At 40.1% G+C, this 18,388-nt stretch overlaps 1 protein-coding gene across 2 annotated transcripts in view; it reads right to left on the bottom strand.

Moving 5' to 3' along the window:
- The window catches only part of RPTOR (regulatory associated protein of MTOR complex 1), a 427,126-nt gene that overhangs the window by 2,042 nt on the left and 406,696 nt on the right, over positions 1-18,388 (bottom strand). For both annotated transcript variants that reach the window (XM_087710142.1, XM_087710143.1), the window contains 3 exons: positions 13,350-13,477; positions 12,462-12,548; positions 181-297 (listed from right to left, as the gene is read on the bottom strand). In XM_087710142.1, the coding sequence (XP_087566268.1) occupies positions 181-297; positions 12,462-12,548; positions 13,350-13,477 (332 nt within the window). The remainder of the gene's footprint in view (positions 1-180; positions 298-12,461; positions 12,549-13,349; positions 13,478-18,388) is intronic.

Below are 18,388 nucleotides of genomic sequence, written 5' to 3'. Positions count from 1 at the left end.
AAAGAGATACATAAAACTCATAAAAAGCTGCCATCTACTGATTGTCCAGATGTTTGCAATTCAGATATGATATGCTTAATTAAGGAAAAGAAATTGAAGTGTCTTTAAGAATAAGATAATTATTTCCTTTAATTTCTGGAGGAACAAAAAGCTGCTTGGCTGAAAACCTTTAGATCTTACCATGCAAATAAGTTGGCTTGGGGGTGAATGTCCAAAGCAGTTAATCCTTTGACTATCTGGAGGACCTTTACGGATTCTGGCATTCTTGGATCAAAGAAACGGACATCTCCATTTACACTGCAGACAGAAGAAGCAACGGACTTTTAATAATTTGTTCCAACATGGAAAAGAGACTTTTTTGTATCTCAGAAACTTCTAATTAGCATCAAATTAAGCAAGTGCAGAGTTAATGCTTAGTTTATCAACATTTCTCCTTTGCCTTCTTCATCTTCGTGAGCCTCTTTTTCAGGAAGTATCCATAAAGCTCGGGATCAAAGCTCGTATAGAAAACAGCATGAACATATTTGATTCAGCTGATTTGTATATATGGAAATAATGCATAAGGTATGGGTCATTGCATTTTTTTATTTCTCCAACCATATGTAATGACCCTGGGAGACAGGAGGAAGACTCTCAACCTAGAGAACCACCATGCCAAAAGTATTTCAGACCACGGAAACAAAAGGGGGAGTGGGAAGTGTCTCAGAAGGGACCTTCCCTAGTTTCCCACAGAGTAAAAATAAAGAAGAGAAGAGATACTTTCAGATTTGCAAGACTTGTTAATGTAACCTTACTATAAGGACAGAACTAATAATCGTGATTGTGCTTCTTACCTGGACCACAGATAGTCCTCAACTTATGATCTATCTGAAAAAGGCACTTACAACCCAGGTTCAAAGTTCCGACGGTCAGCCTATGGCCACGTGTCAGTGGTGGGATACGACCAGTATGCCCCAGTATGGACGTACCGGTGCCTGTCGGGAGCACCAGGTACTGTTCCGGTACAGTACTCCGGAGGGCCCACCCCCCCGCCCGCACTCCTTACCTATTTGAGCTATTTGAGGCTTCTACACAAGGAGCATACAGCACCTGTGCAATGCTCTGCCGAGCAGCTGGAGCATCTCGGGCAGTAAGTACGTGTGCAAGCGTGCTGTGCATTTAAAACCACATCATTATGAGCCACAGTGGCACAGTGGCAGTACTGCAGGCTACTTCTGATGCCCGCCGGCTGCCTGCAATTTGGCAGTTCAAATCTCACCAGGCTCAAGGTTGACCCAGCCTCCCATCCTTCCGAGGTGGGTAAAATGAGGACCCAGATTGTTGGGGGCAATAAGCTGACTCTGTAAACTCCTTAGAGAGGGCTGTAAAGCACTGTGAAGTGGTATGTAAGTCTAAGCGCTATTGCTATTGCTATCACAGACAGGCAGCCATAACTTAAGACATTTGCGACTTTTTCTAGAATGAATGATTTTGAAAGTGGTGGGAGTGTCATTCGGCTTATATAATAATTGCCAAGAGATTTAAATTAAGATTGTTGGAATACTGAATATTGATCTCAGCCTCTCTTGCACTTACATTAAGATAAATGACCACAAACAGCTGGAAAAAAGAAATCACAAAAAAGGCATAGTCAAAGCCTTGAATGTCAGTGCAATAATTTAAATGCCAATATTGAAATGTAGCAGACAGTAATGGGAAATCTTTAGCTTAGTCGTTAAAGCTGCTTTTCTTCAGACACATCAAGAACTCAGACATTAAAGAACAGTAGGTGCTGCCAAGGGAAGAAGCTGCAGAAGCTGCAAACCTCTTCAATTTGGAGAGGGTCAGTCTTGGAGCCCTTGGGGTATCGCCTGTCCTAGCTCTGCCATTAAGAGACTTCTCAAGGGATGTTTCTTCAAACCTGGCAACTTTTGAGATGTGTGGACTTCAGCTGCCGGGAGCATTCTGGGAGTTGAAGTCCACACATCTTAAAGTTGCCAAGTTTGAAGAATAGTGTTCTAGCAGAAGGCAAGTAAAGGTGCGACAGACTACTTCCATTTAACAAACCTAGGAAAACCTGAGTGGGTGACAGCGGGTTAGGAAGGAAAAGGAACAGAAAACAAGAGGGAAAGGAACAGTGATGTGCGGTGCGGTTTATGGCTGGTGAGGCAAAAAGAAAGAAAGCGGCTTTTGCTCACCCCGCCGCTATGTCCGACATAGAGGTGTCCTGCTATGTTGGACATAGTGGCGGGGCGGGCAAAAGCTGCTTTCTTTCTTTTGTCCAGAGGCTGCAGCCCACCTGAGCTGCCCGCCTCTGGGCAAAAGAAAGAAAGTGCCAGCCTGCCAGCAGAAGCGGGTAAAAGACCCACCTCTGCTGGCGGGCTGCCCTGACAGAGAAAGAAAGCTGGCGGGCTGCCCTCCCTGCCTCTCCTACCCCCTTCCCTCTCTTTTCAAACTCTCTCAAATTGAGAGTTTGTTTGAGTGAAGAAACAAACACACGCACACACACACACACACACACACACACAAATTACTTACGATTACTTACAAATTACATTAATTTTGAATTCCTCCCCCTCCCTTGGACCCACATACCTTTTCCAGCTGTTTCACAATCACAGAGGATTTCAACTCTGCTCTTGCCTGCCATCATGAAAATGTAAAAATATAAAAGGAAAAAGGCAAGAGCTGCTGAGGTCAGGCTGGGTTAGCTGCTGCCAGAGTCCCCAATGGATGACTCTGCTTAACTGTTTAAAAAAGCCTCTAAAAAACCCCCCTCTACAGGGGCACCACGTGCCTCATCTACACCACGTGCCTCATCTACATAAGGAATTTTTCAGCTTTTAACCCTTGCTTAACTCTGCTCGAGTGATCATAAAGTCAGACTAAAAGAGGCACGTGGTTCTCCCGCCTCCTCCTCCTGTAGAGGGCACTTTTTCAGAGGCTTTTTTAAACAGTTAAACACTAAGCAGAGTCATCCCCTGTGACTCTGGCAGCAACTACCTCAGCCTTTTTCCTTTTAAATTTTGTTTTCTTTTCATGATGACAGTGGTGAGGCTCTGCCTCCCCTGCCTCCCCTAACTGCATGTCACTGGAAAGGAAGACAATTATAATATGTGAAACAGAAAAAAGAGAGATGCCGTTAGCCCCTGTTGGAAACCAAACACTAAATTAAATCCATGGATTGTTTCTCATACAAGGAGAAACAATGTACGGTAATTCCTATATTTTCAAGCTTCTTCTACCAAACAATTGTTAAAATAATTGTTTGTGATCCACTGTTCCTGCAGCTGTGAAAGGCAAGGAAACTGCCAATAATTTTGTCAACAGCAATGGCATGAAACATGCAGAGTTCTCTATTTGGCATTCCAGGGTCAGCCTTCCAGTTTTCAGACTCTATTACTTTGGGCAAGTTTAGCAATCATATCTGTTAGTGCCCTTATTTCAAATAAAAAAGAGAAAACAATCTGATTAAAAAAAACAACACTTATAGCATCCTCTTCATGTGGTTCAGAAATGTGTAGATAGTGATTTTAACCCTTCATCTCCCCTTTTATGGAACTAGAGTAATCATGCAATCAATGAATTAAATCAGGACTATAAAGGGACTTTCTATCATTCGAGTTTCACACATATCTTTTAGGGGTTGTAGAATTGTGAGTCCCGGTTGACTTTCCAAAAGTTATTGTCTCTGTGTGTGTGTGTGTGTGTGTGTGTGTGTGTGTGTGTGTGTACGGGGGTGGAGGGTTATCACTCATTTCAATCATTTTTTAGGATTTTCTCTTGCTGGATATACAGTATGTATCAAGAAACTGGTCTTCATAAGAAGTTGAAAAAAAGTATATTAATAATTGATGAAACTTCCAAAATAATGAGCTTGAATGTCCTGTTCCTGCATCAAATTGCTTTAAAATCTATGAAAGGGGTTCTTTTTATTGTAAAATGTGCTTTGTACAATAGTAAGGTACACTTCGTTTATATTGGCCACTTCAGAAAATGTTCACAAAGTTCTGGTTGTGATCCCTCTGCTTTTGAGAAATAATTCAAGAGTTGACTTGCAGTATCTTGTTGCTTTGGAGTTGCCATAGGCTGGACTGGAATTCTTAGGCCCGCCAGCAGGCTTTTAGAGCAACTGCTCATTGTCAGAGACATGTACATTTTCTTGGCCAAACCTCAAATATTTGGAATTCATCAAGACATTAACTTAGCTCTGTTAGTTCTCTATTTTCTTCTACATTACTCTCTGAAGCTCTGCCTGGTTTAACTCGACTGTTTCTACTTTCCTTCTATTTCTGCACATGGGATTCCCCCTACTCCTTCATTAGAGGTTATTTATTGTTCCTTGTTTTATAACCCTCATATTGGACATTGTTTTTTTTATCTACTTGTCTTATTGGATCCATTAGTTATTACTATTTCTTTTAAAATCTCTTCAATCTGCCAATCCTTATTTTTTTCTTTTTAATACACATCACCTTCTGATTATTCTTCCTCTAAATATACTTTTCTCCTGCCTAGACCATAACTGATTTCTCCTATTTGTCCTTCCTGCCCATGGCCTCCTTTTTTAGGAATAAATGTATTTGTGGGGTTCTGGGTGCTCTCTGAGCTTGGTTGGCGTCTTGCAGATGTTTCATTACCAACCTAGGTAACATAATTAATGCACTGATGTTCAACTCTGAGCTACATATATTCTCTTCTATTGGTACTAATGTATTTATTTCCTTTATCTGTACACTGCCTATTTCCAAAAGCTTCCAGGAACATGTCTTTCTTTGCACAAGTGTCAATAATATCTTTTTTGCAGGATTCTTTGATTGTTACCATTCACTACTTTTCTTTAGGTCTTGCCTTTTCCTCAGACTGCAGTATGTTCCAATATTTGACCATTTTCCTTTAATTATTAGGTGACTAGTATCTAAAGCATTTAATTATTATTATTACTACTGCTACTACTAATAGCAAAGTCAGCTGTATTCAAACAGGACCTTTTGCTGGGTGGATCACATTCTTCCAGAATTATCCGAAAGGTTAAAAAAAAAACAATCAAAAGAGGATTTCCACGGGGGGGGGGGGGAATGAATGGCAGCTGCAGGTCCATCGGGAGTGGGCTAATGCATGGAAAACTGCAAGGGTTGTAATAGCAATAGTGCATTGACATGGAAGAAAAAAATGGAGCTCTAATAATAGGATGAATGATAGAAGCACCAATATTTGATTCTTTGTGCACAGATCAGTTGGAAGCTGATGGTGAACTGCTTGAAGGCTGAGAGCATATACTTCCTTTCTACCTGAAAAATAAACCATGGTCTAAGCCAGCTTTTCCTAAGCTTGTTGATCTCTAGTTTTGTTGGATTATATGTTCCTATCATTCTAGGCAGCAAATGGCCTTGGTCAGATTGTCTGATGGAAGTCACAGTCCGTCAGAACTGGAGGACTTCAGGTTGAGCAAGGCTCTGTTAAAAAAACAATGCAGAAAAAAAGATTGTATTTTTCAGCCAGGCAATTAGAAAAAACAGCGGCCAGTATTCAGTGCTATGGAATGAAGGCCACGGGGAGAAGATGCCCCAACTTTCACACCTGGCGTTAAGCTGCCTGTGGTGTAGCAACCTGATCATGCAGCATCCCTGCCCTACAGAGAGAACAGAAGCACTGAAGTGGGTGGACTAGGATGGTGTGGGGAGAAGTAAGATAGATGTAGGTCTAGACTTGTATTCCAAAATAACAACTTGAACCAAGTATATTGCAATGCATACCACCCAACTATTTAATTAAAATATTTATACTGGTACACTGTACCACACAAGTAGCAAAATGATTACAGAAATAAGTCAATGTTTATATTTCTGGTGCCCTAACACATTCTTGAATAACCTGCATTAAGTCAGTGCCTTTGTCTCTTCCATTTTTACACAGAGTGAGACCTTTCTTTATTTGTTATGCTAAAATGGTCCAGTTCCGGCATTGTTAATTCTTCAAAAACTACAATGGCCTCCTGAGTAGCAAAACATTTTGAATTTTAAACAACCTCTTTGGAGTTTGAAACAGTGGCCTTGAGTTCACAAAGGCTTGTTTCAATTCTCTTGGATTGTGTCTCACGCTCAGAGAAACCTCTGTTCAGGCTCAGGCCATTTCCCCCTCAAAACACTTTTGGGAACAAACGGTTGGAACACCTGCAGTGAATCTGAAGCCAAGCATTTCAAGCACAAACCATTTGGAGTGCAAAACATTTTGCACACTCCTACACAGGAGTCTTTCCATGCCTTGCTACCGATTAATGGCTTGCCTCTGTAACAATCTAAATATAAATAGAGATTTCTGCACTGGAAGTAGTGAACAATTGTAATTGTCTAACAACACATAGTGTTCAGATGAGATTCAAACCATCTTAAAGAAAAAAATCCTTCTGATAAAAGATTCTGTATATGCTACAACTACTTTTACTGCTATTTTTTTTAAAAAAAAACATCAGTTGCTACAATCAATAATAAAACAGAAATTCTCACTCTTAAGACTACATTTGTACTAAAATAATTGACAACTCTTTTCAAAAAGGCTTATTGGGCTAAGGCAACATTGAGATTCTCAAACCATCTTCAAGGAGTTCTGGTCATTGTAGTGCTTGAGACTTAGTTACGAGGTGAAAAAAACACCCTGAAACATCTACCTACTGCTGAAAAACAAAAAAAATAATTGTGAGTAATTTGTTCAGAGTCAAAGGAATGTGATTTTTACATTTGTTTCACAGGCAGAAGAAAAGACAGGACAATATTTGTTTATCTACAACTGCTGTCACTTTCTCTACGCCCTTTCTTGCTATACAGTCATAAAAGCAGAAGGTGTAGAAAGAAAAAGAGACGTCCCCAGATCCCACAAGAAGTAAACAGACACCCAAGCGGCTCAGTGTTTCTCTTGCAGACAGATCACGCCTCTGAAGTTAGAACTGACCTATGAAGGAAGGGGGGGGGGAGAGGAGATGGGTGGGAGTTGATTGTTTTCCTCCTCTGTATATCTTTCTGTTACACAGATCTCTAATTGATCTTTGGCTGTCTTCTGAATTAATAAATGTCCGTATTCACGGTCTTATGTTTTTCTTGGCTGTGAATCTATGATCTTTAAACGCTGCTGCTCAACCAGTGCAACTATAACATCCTTCCATAAAGGGGTGCCCTCCAGCTGTGCTTAATGTCAACTCCTGGGATTGCAGGGTGAATAACATGCAGACTATCAGAAGTTCCTTAGCAAGGAACTTTCAGCATCTCTCCTGACATGAACATCTCCCTAAATTATATTATTCTTCCAGCTTCAGAGATAGCAATAGCAGTTAGCAATAGCAGTTAGACTTATATACCGCTTCATAGGGCTTTCAGCCCTCTCTAAGCGGTTTACAGAGTCAGCATATCGCCCCCAACAATTTGGGTCCTCATTTTACCCACCTCGGAAGGATGGAAGGCTGAGTCAACCCTGAGCCGGTGAGATTTGAACCGCTGAACTGCAGATAGCAGTCAGCTGAAGTGGCCTGCAGTACTGCACTCTACCCACTGCGCCACCTCGGCTGCATGTGCCTAATTTGACCAGAACTCAAATTTGGGCAGGTGGCTTTTCCTGCTTTAGACAGAGGTATTTCTCCCCTAAAAGATTAGTTGTGCGGTTTGGGGGTCTTTGGGGATCCAGTGGGTTCCCATGTTCTGTAGGCTGCCCAAGAAGAAAGCTGCCCTGGCATCAGCTGCTCTTTTGGGAGCAGCTCGTGTGCTACCAGTTCCCTCCTCTGACTCTGGAAGACATCTGTGCTCTTCAGCCGTGCTCTTCTTCAGCAGCCTTTAAGACCAAATTAATAACTTGCTTTTACAGTTTAGCCTTTCTCCTGGAGGGGCTATGTGTTTTTTATTTGTTTGCTTTTAATGCTGAAGCCGTGATTTGTTTTGCCAGTTTAGACTGCTTTTGATTTGTGACTACTGTATTGTTTCATAATATTACATATTTTATTTGGATGTTCATTATTCTTTATTGAATTTTGCTAGACGCCAGCATGGGCTGGCTTTGCTGGGACCATGCGGGACACAAGTATACTAAATAAAAGATCAGCAGTGAGTACATAAGGAGACCCAGGGGCTTAGTCCTGGGATGACAGAAATTAAGTCACATGTCTTTTAGGCAATATTAGCTGATAGTCAGCTCCTGCTGTTGCAACTGACTTACACTGGGAAGCTCCAGGCTTTGTCTAGTCACTGGATGCAGTGATTGTCTAGTCACTGGATTTGCACAACAGATTTAACCTAGTGATCATATCTGCTTATTTCCTTGATTCACAAAATACATTTCTAGCTTGCCTTTCCTCTGGGGCATCCAATTCAATATATATTCACAAAGCTTATGTTCTTTCCCTTCTATATACCAATTAGCCTGAGGTCTCCTTAGCTTCAGGAAATTTGCTGTATCAAAATTCTTCACAGCATGCCTGAATTGCATTCTCTTTTGGCAAAACAAACTGAACAGCATGTTACTGAAGATAACAGGGAAGTTTTTTGGGAGTCAACATGTACCATGTTCCAAGGATTCGAGTCCCTTCTGAATCTGAATGAGAAATGCTATTGCTGAAAACTCTGACACTTACCCAATAGCAATGAATTAACCTGTGGAGGTTAATTCAGAACAAGGCTTTGAGAAAACCTCACAGGGACTTCCAGGGGAAGGTATGGTGAACTGAAGATGTCTCTGCAAAAGCAGAACTGATGACTGTGGCAAAGACCAAGGAACTGGTGAGTAGACCGGTTCCTTGGAACCTCCCGGGATAAAGAGAGGTTGAGAGATTGACTAAATGTGCTCTGGATGGCTGCTCCTGATGAGGAGACTGCAGGATAGCACTTTTCGGTGAGTTTGAGTACGAGGAGACAAAGGGATCAGTCAACTTGGTCACAATCACAGCAGAATCTGCAGAACCTTAAGTTCATAAACCTCACTTTCTCATCACTTTTGGAAATTGTCTATTAAACTATCTGAAAAGACCTTAGGAACAACCAAGTCTGAAAAGTCATTAAGTGAGTTTGTTCAACTCGGAACAAAAGGAAAACAAAATATTGTAAGCTTTAAGAACTTAAAGAATTTGAAATAAACATAAAAAAACTAACTGAGAATTTGATCTAAGAAAGTTGTAAATTGTTTAAGGCTCTAGATACATTTGGAGTGTTGACTTTTACTATAAGGTTTTGGGATTAATTACTGTATTTTTTAAAAAAACAACTTTCATAGGAAACAGATTTATTTTGGATATCCTGGCTATTGTAAATCATAAAAAGATAACGTAAGTGACTTTATGATTTCAGAAACTTGACACTAGGAGACTAAAGATTCTAAACAGAAGGAAAAAAACATATACCGTAAGCCTGTTCTTGATATTGGTTAGTACTTATACAATGACACAAAACATTATTGCATTACAAACCTTAAAGGATATCTTTGAAGAATGGATCCAGAAACCAGTAACTACAATATCAACACCTGCTCTGTGGAACATCTTGCTCCTCCAGTGAGAGGTCGGTCCTAACCCTCCCAACCTTCCATAAGGTCGGGAGGGTTTCCTAAAGACCTGGCTCTTCCAGTTAGCTTGGGACTCCCATGGGGGAGCGTCACAATAGTGGTTGATCGATTAACAATGGATCCCACCTCCCCTCACATCCCGCTCCCGCTCGCCCCATCTTCTAATTGGGCTGTGAATTTCATTGAATTTAAATAAATTAAAACATAAATAAAATTAATTTATGTTTTTAGTTTACATAGTTTTTATCTTTTATGATTGTAAGCCTCCCAGAGTTACCTCGAGGTAAGATGGATAGGCTATAAATTTTATAAGCAAACAAACAAACAATGTCACCAATAATATCTGCATCTATAGACAGACTATGTCCAAAAGCTTTTAATGAAGGAATGACAGCTGTGGAACAAATTTTATCTATGAAGACAGAGAAAATGTAGAAAGTAGAGCTGCAGATGATATCAAGGAAATGATTTATTAGACATACTAAAGAAACTTGCTGAAGTTTTAAAAGTTAGAAATACAAATGATAAAACAATAAAATGGTTTATGTAATAGATTTTCTTATTGGGTCTACCAAAGGGACTTGTTAAAACCTTGAACAAATCTCTATGATTGGATAAAGAAGAAGTGAAAAGAAATCAAATCCTATGACAATATTTGATTGAATTAAAGATTAAGACTGTTAGAAGTAAAAGGAAGTAATATAAAGTTAGTTTATTTAATCATGTTAAAGCAAAACTTTTTTTCACTAAGTTTTGGACTTTTATGGACTTTTTGCTGACCCCAGGATGGAAATATTGAACCTTTATGGATTTGCTTATTAAGGGATGGGATATGGCATGAAGAGATATCTATTTGTAACCTTATAGGGTGTGAAGAGTTATTATTTTTTAAAATACTTATTGTGATGAAGGTTGGAAGCCACTTCTTTATAAATGTCCTTTCTTTTTATTACATTCATTTTTTTTCTTGTTTCTCTCTTTTTCCTGCAGTTTTTATTATTTTTCTATTCTTACCTCTTTCTGCAAGTTTAGTTCATATTAGTTATCATAATCAAAATTCTTAATAAAATTATATTCCTAAAAAGGAAACTATCACCCAGAGCTCCCCATCCTGCAAATTAAAGTACTTTACTTCATTCCTAGGGAAAATAAAGGTGACAGAATTTGCTGCCCAATAGCAGTTGTGAGGAAGTATTACATCACAGAGAGTTTATATGCTTTCTTAAGCCAAAGAAGAATCTCTGTAAAAAAACAAAAACAAATGGCAATATAGAGGCAATAAATTATATTCTGCTGTCTCGTGAATGGAGCACTTAATAGAGAGAGTGCTCTCACATCGTATTTATTGAGAATAAGAAATGGATTTATGCACAAAAATTTGCTAGATGGGGAAATAATTTCGCCTAGCTATAAGCTCAGAACATGCAATGAAATCTGTCCCACTGTTTCTTTTTTCCTTCCTTGCTAGCAAAAGATTTGCGAGTGCCAGTGTGATCTAGTAGTTAAGATCTTGAACTAGGAATGAGGTTCAAGGCCACATTCTGCCATGGAAGGTCAACTGACAGACAGGTCTGTCAATCCAACCTACCTCACAGTTTGATTACTTTTAGGGAGGGGAAACCATTGGAGGGAGAACCCAGCCTATTGCCTTGGTTTTTGAAAGAAAGGGAAGTTACAGATGTAATGAACGAATTACATTTTTTACCCAATTCTTCCCTTTCGCTTCAGTGTCAGAAAAATAATCTGTTTAATGTGGAGGATTATGCCTTTTACAGTTTTCAAAATGACAGCTGTCAGCTCAGATTTCTTCCTCATCCTCTCCCTAAAGATAAAGAAAGCAGGCCTAAAAACTGGGCCCCATTTCCAGACTTGTCAGTTGCAATACTGATGATTCTGTCCTGTGGGAGTCCAAGAGATTCAACTGGAAAGTCTTTTCTCTTGCATTGAGCTGCTCCCCTCTTACAAATACTGCTGTCCTACAATAGCAATAGCAATAGCAGTTAGACTTATATACCGCTTCATAGGGCTTTCAGCCCTCTCTAAGCGGTTTACAGAGTCAGCATATTGCCCCCAACAACAATCCGGGTCCTCATTTCACCCACCTCGGAAGGATGGAAGGCTGAGTCAACCTTGAGCCAGTGAGATTAGAACCGCTGAACTGCAGATAACAGTCAGCTGAAGTGGCTTGCAGTACTGCACCCTAACCACTGCGCCACCTCGGCGCAGTGGTTAGTCCTTGACTTACAACAGCTCATTTAGTGACCATTCAAAGTTACAACAGCACTGGAAAAAGTGATTCAGGATTGTTTTCCACACTTACGACCATTGCAGCATCCCCATGGTCACATGATCAAAATCTGAAAACTTGACCACTGACTCATATTTATGACAGTTGCAATGTCCCGGGGTCATGTGGCCACCTCTTGCGACTTTTTGACAGGCAAAGTCAATGGGGAAGCCAGATTCACTTAACCGCCATCTTACTAACTTAATAACTCCAGCAATTCACTTAACAACTGTGGCAAGAAAGGCCATCAAATGGGGTAAAACTCACTTAACAACTGTCTCACTCAGCAACAGAAACTTTGGGCTCAATCATGGTTGTAAGTCGAAGGCTACCTGTAATTTGGCTCTCCAATCTTAGATAAGACTGATAATTAGCTGCAGAGTGATACGATTTTGTCAACTACTGTGTTCTAATCAATCTTCAAAAAAAACATTGTCCTCGGGAACAAAGCTTTCCTTTTGCTACTCCAGGTTTGAATCACAAGTTAATTGGTGGGTAGAAATGCCAAAGTAAAGAGCTCAAACCTCATTGCTGTTTAAATACTGGAGACAGCCTTTCAAACAAGAGTGCCCAAAGTAATGTTTTAGCAGGAAAATGTCACATAAATATTCAGAGGTTCTTGTTCCTTTTCATTTACTCCCCCCACTTTTTTTTTTACCTGACACTCATGATGTTGCCTTCAGGATGTTTCTGCAAATATGCCTTCACCACCCAGGCTGTATGCTCTCGATAGGTCATCACACGGCTACAAGTGAAAAGGAGAAATTATGAAAATAAATGCCGGAGAAAACCCTGAAGCTGCTTACAAGGAGAACCATCTGCTTCCTGGGATGGCTTGACCATGGAGGTGAAGCTGTAAGCCATTGAAAGAGAGCTGGCACAGTAAGGCTCCCCTCTTCCTTCAGCTGCTCATTTCAACAGGCTGTGTACTGGGCTTGATAGGTGCAGCAAAAGAGAAAATGGAAGTCAGGAGAAAAGATAGGCAGGTGCTCTGCGTGTATGCAATTTAAACCCTGCCTTACACAATAAAGTAATAGGAGCTTATCTGTAATTTAATGCCAGCAGTAATTTATTTCACGTTCATTTCAGGCAGGTGAAAAATTCACATAACAGGTCTGTAAATACCTAAATACCTAAAAAATAACATCGCTCTATCTTTTATGTTAACTGAAATATTTTTGGTTAAAAAAATTGCACCCATAGCATTTGTTTCTAGGTCGGTCCTTCCTTCCTTCCTTCCTTCCTTCCTTCCTTCCTTCCTTCCTTCCTTCCTTCCTTCCTTCCTTCCTTCCTTCCTCCCTCCCTCCCTCCCTCCCTCCCTTCCACCCACCCACCCATATAGGAAGGCCTATGTTGTTAAAATTCATCCAAGCTTAAGATGTATATGGAAAGAGAGAAGAGGAAAATAATCTTTGCAACTGATGGTAATCTGTGGAACACTGCTGGAGCAAGTGCTCTTACTTCATGCCTAGCCCCTCAGCCAACCAGTAGTCAGAACAAATATAAGGTCCCCTTGTTGATGGGAGGAATGAGATGTCTGTCTTACCATTCACTCAGAGCCATCCGTCGGTCATAAACCCGAATGGAGCCATCTCCAAGCCCTGCTACAATGAGCGAACGATGAGAATCACAGGACAGACTGGTGACACAGCTGTCAGCCCCCGTGGGAATATCCTAAAACATTAAAATAGCAATTCAAAGCTGCAGTCTTGCTGGCCATATATTTTATTTGGTTCAAAAAGCATAGGTTGTCTCTTAAAGCAGATGCAAACATGCAAATTCACAGAAGATAATAAAAAAAATCACAAGCTAAACCACATCATAAATATAGCATCACGATGAAAATATTTTGAAAAGAGGCAGAGCATAATATAGGATTTATTTCCCATTTTAAGCTTGACAAATCTTGAGTGGAATAGAATTCACACATGAGAGATTACTGCTAATGTAATTGTTCTTATTAATGATACAATATTGTACTAGTTACTATAATGCAACATTAGGGCCTCGGATATTAATCTTTCTGTGTGGATACGCTAATAGGTGATGGCAATTCTTCAAACCATTCAGTCCTAGGCTGTTTATAACTTTAAAGGTCAATACATGCATTCTGCTTGGGCTTTGAAATTCAACAGTGGGATTTGTAAAATATGTATGTCAAATGTTCCAAACACTTAAAACAACAAAGTGGTCAATAAATAGCCTAAGACTGAATGGTTCGAAGAATTCCCATCGCCTATTAGTGCATTTGCACCAGTTGATGTTTTCAAATTATTTTAGAAGACAATACACAGAGCACATTATACTTATTCAGCCCAGATGCCATGTCACTAAAATAGGACAAACTCTTTTCACCTTTATACTTGTAGGTGTGTGTGTGTGTGTGTGTGTGTGTGTGCGTGTGTGTGCATGTATGTATGTATGTATGTGTCAAGCAGTTTGGTCCAATATTTTAAACTGAGAGTTATTTGATACTTATATAATGTCAAGAAAAAGTAATTTCCCATATGTATCTAGGGAGCGAGATGGAGGGGGGGGAAGAGGGAGAGAGAAAAGCAGTGACACAGGTATCCATTCAAATTCAGGAGCTAACCTAAAAAAACCACTCAGTGTACTACTCTGTATCACCTTTCTACTTTTGCCTTTCTCAAGCATATGTCACAAAATATGTGTCTAAAACATATTTTCCATATGTTAATAGTACCATTTGGAGATCATCCCAAGTTACTCCACCTAATACCCAAGTGGAGTACAATATACGTAGATCTTCGGCATTCACAGGAGGTTTCTCATATTGCCCTCATTTCCTATCAACTGTAGCAGAATTTTAGAAGCAAAGGCGCAACCATGGTGTTAGGTACAGGGAAAAGATCCGCCGATTTGATTTTAAAGATTTCCATATATATATATATATATGTAGTGCCCACCACAGTAAGTTGGAACTTTCTTTATTATTATTACTGACACTTGCCACAGCCAGACAGTGACAGATCCCAAGTTTTACCCAGGAGTTGGCATCATGGACATGCCCAGCATCTGGCTGAGTCTGCTGATCTTTGAGAATGCTCAATTTTTCCTTTCTTAAGGAGGGCCTTCTCCTCCCTCCCTCCCTCCGTGTGTGTGTGTGTGTGTGGTTATGTATTTGAAGATTTAAGCTCATTTTAGCAATCCTAATGTGGAAAAAAATATCATGTTTTCCGCATTGCTAATTGACGGTAGCTAGTAAGAGCTGATCTGGGGATAGGAAAGGTATGAGCGAGTCTGCACTTAATAGGGGAGGAAATAATAACTTTGCAGAAAAGATTATAGTGCTGAGAAGGTGGGGTGTGTGTGTCAAAATATTGATTTTGTTTAGTTAGGATAGGACATAGAGAGAGACATAGACAAGGTCTCAAGATAGTCTGTCTTGCTGCAATAAACACCCATGAGATCTCTAGTATACACCTGCAAATATCTGTCAAATTAAAACCACTGGCAAGTGCCACATGTGGCCCTGAGGTCCAAAAGTGCTGTTCATCCCTGCCACAGGGGAGGCTCCAGCAACTAAGATTCTAGGCAAGTCACACAACTCCCTTTTCACCAACTTGAAATCCCTTAATTCAGCAGTTCGAAATCTAACAGCAGATCTAGGGAGAAGATTTTGTTTTCAAAAAAGGGATAAATATTCATTTTTAATTTTTTTCTTCTTCTTCAACATCTGATGCCCTATTTAACTTGGTGCCCTATAGATGACTGTTTAATTAAGCAACATGGATAGGTCACCATAGAAGTGGCCTTTGCAGGGGAGTGGCAAGTACTCATATTGTAGACTTCTCAGAATTTTGGGGGAAAAAAGTGGTTTGAAAAACATTACAAGGCTGGAACATCTACAGGTATCAGGATAGAGATCAGGAGACTGTGAGTTCCAGCCTCGCCATAGATACAAAGTCAGCTGGGTGACCTGGGCCAGCCATTTTCTCTCAATTCTAGGGAGGAGTTGGCAAACCCCTTCCAAAAAACCTTGTCAAGAAACTTACAGGGACTTGCGAAAGTCACACACACAAATACATACATCCAGTTTCAAGATTCTGCAACCTATTCCCCTTTTAATACAATAAATCTGATCAAAAAGACTCAGAATCTAGCCGTTGTGGGTATGAGGGGCTGTTGTGGGTTTAACAGTGTCTGTACAATCAGGCTTCCTCATTATTTTATTTTTGCAAATTAATAACAACTTTCTCCTTTACTATAACTTTCCAATTTTATTTATGCTGACTGATTGCATGATTATCTTTCTTGTTATTTGGGCTATGTGCCTTTTGTTACTTTCCATGTTTTTTGGAGTATACGACGCACCTCGCCCCCCCCCAAAAGAGTGTGGAAACATTGGTGCGTCTTATCAATAAATACAGCCATTTTTGGGCTTCCCGAAGCCTTGCCCCCACACCCCATTTTTGCGAAAAACGGACCATTTTTTGCAAAAACGGGGGCGTTTTTGCCTTCCCCTAGCCCTGCTGAAGCCTGCAGAGTGCTCCTGGGCACTGAGGGAAGGCAAAAACTTTTTTTCTTACTTACCTCTTCAAAATCTTGGTGCATCTTATACACCAGTGCATCTTATAGTCTGAAAAATATGGTAAGTATGCATTTGTCTTGGGCAATTTTTAACAGGAAAGGTAATTTGTTACCCACTTCCACTGGAGGTAGTAAAAGAGTTCCACAGCAGGAGCATTAGATTATTTTCCCCTGAAGTATATGCCGTAACATAACAAGCATCTTAGGGCTGTGGGAACTCTTTTAGTTTTTATGAGCTGTGTCATTTTATCTTAGTGTAGTTTACAAAGTTATTGCTGTTGGCCTCTTTTACAGAAGCAAACTACAAGTGCTGTTGTAATTCAGATGTGGGCAACATTAAAGCACAGCAATAACAAAAGAAAATCAAAAGATGCCGCAGGGGTATTCCACAAATTACTTTGTGGCCCATGGACTTTGTTCCGAAAAAGACATTGGGATGACTTCTAGTATACAATCATGCTGAAATAGGTGAAAGTGAGATTGTGATTCTCTTTTTTGTTTCAAGGCACTTATGTCCAAAAAGACTTTAATATATGTGAGAAGACTTCAGAGTCCATCAGTTTCTCCATATCTGTACTCAGACAGTGACCCAGTCCTGCCTCATAACAAACAGGGGAAACAGCTCTTCATTTCAAAGGAATGAGTTTAATAAAAATCAAATAAATGTCTCTGAGATGTCCTTTTTCCCTCCCGCTCAGTTTGGCTCCGCAGCAGTTATGCACACTGTATGGAAAGGCAGGGCAGAAAGCTAAAGGCAATTTAAAGCACAACTTTTCTCTAATAAATCTACACTTGCTCCATGTCGACAGCAAAGTGGTATAAGAAGGAAACCCAACCCCAGTGGAAGAGTAGCTGGAGCTTCTTACTGGAAGATAATGATCCTGAGTATTCAAGAAATAATCCTGTTTGACAGTCACTGTTTCTTGAGCCTTAAAGAGTGATTGATGACCTGCTAGGTGATTCACTTACAGTGATAGCCCTCCAAAGAGAATTGTGGCCGCTGCTAACTTTTTCCTATTTCACCATGACTGCATGGCATTTTACAAGATTACAGGAGTCTATAAAGGATATTGAACTCCAAATCCTCTTATTTCCTCCAGAAAGAAGAAAAGGACTTTCCCAGAAAATGTTTTGCTATACTGTCAAACTCCAAACTTTGGAGTGAGTAGTTTTTATAAGGCTTTATGACTTCTTCCAGGCAAGGAATGTTCTTCCTGCTTTTATGAGGGATATTTTAAATAAAAAGGTAATTAAAAAACAGGTGCAAGGCCATGGTTAAGGGCAGAGGAGAATCTGGAAGCTTTAATGGGCTGTTGGAGGAATCAGAGCATCATATGTTGCCGCTCTGCAGAAAATGACTTGCACAGAAAGTCAGGGCTATGTTTTTTTTTTAAAGAATACCTTTAAAAGATAATAAATCCAAAGAACAAAGCTGGGCTATTGTTGGGAAGACACTCAATAATGTTAACCAAAGATGGAGCATTTTTTCCCCACTACAGACAAAAGATTTGCTTGGAATAATAAGAGCACAGCTGTTAACAAAGAAAACAAGTTAGAGTTAAGCAGCCATAGAACTGAGTAATAGTCAGACTCAGCTCTGCAGAATGGTGCTTAGTGAATTTAATACCTCCTTTCTATTTTTAATCACTGCTATATTTGTATTTACTCAATTAAAATTATTTAATAGTTTGCTGGAGACAACTATCAAGGGACAGCCAGGTTTCTACTGAGATGCTAGAGTTTCATAGAGGACTTCTTACAACACAAAGGCTCTGACTTCCAAATCAAGAGACCCCCCTCCCCCCATATCTCAGAGCGTTGGGAAGTCACTGCAGTGCTCTTTATGAAATACCCTCATTCCAGACTGCAATCCAGATTAGAAACCTATCCTGAACATGCCACGGCAAGCAGAATCACTGGTCCAAAGGTGTTACAGGAAGAAATACTTAGGTGAGTCAGCAAATGTGTAGGTTACATGGAAAGTAACATTGCCGAGGGGTGAGGGCTTACTGCTATAGTCTACTACCCACTCCA

This window comes from Thamnophis sirtalis, unplaced genomic scaffold (assembly GCF_051295495.1).
Source record: "Thamnophis sirtalis isolate CommonGarterSnake01/CBP01778 unplaced genomic scaffold, rThaSir2_p1.2 scaffold_3, whole genome shotgun sequence".
NCBI classification, from domain to species: domain Eukaryota; kingdom Metazoa; phylum Chordata; class Lepidosauria; order Squamata; family Natricidae; genus Thamnophis; species Thamnophis sirtalis.
The sequence above is the reverse complement of the archived record's forward strand: the minus strand, read 5'-3'. Positions and strand labels throughout refer to the sequence as shown.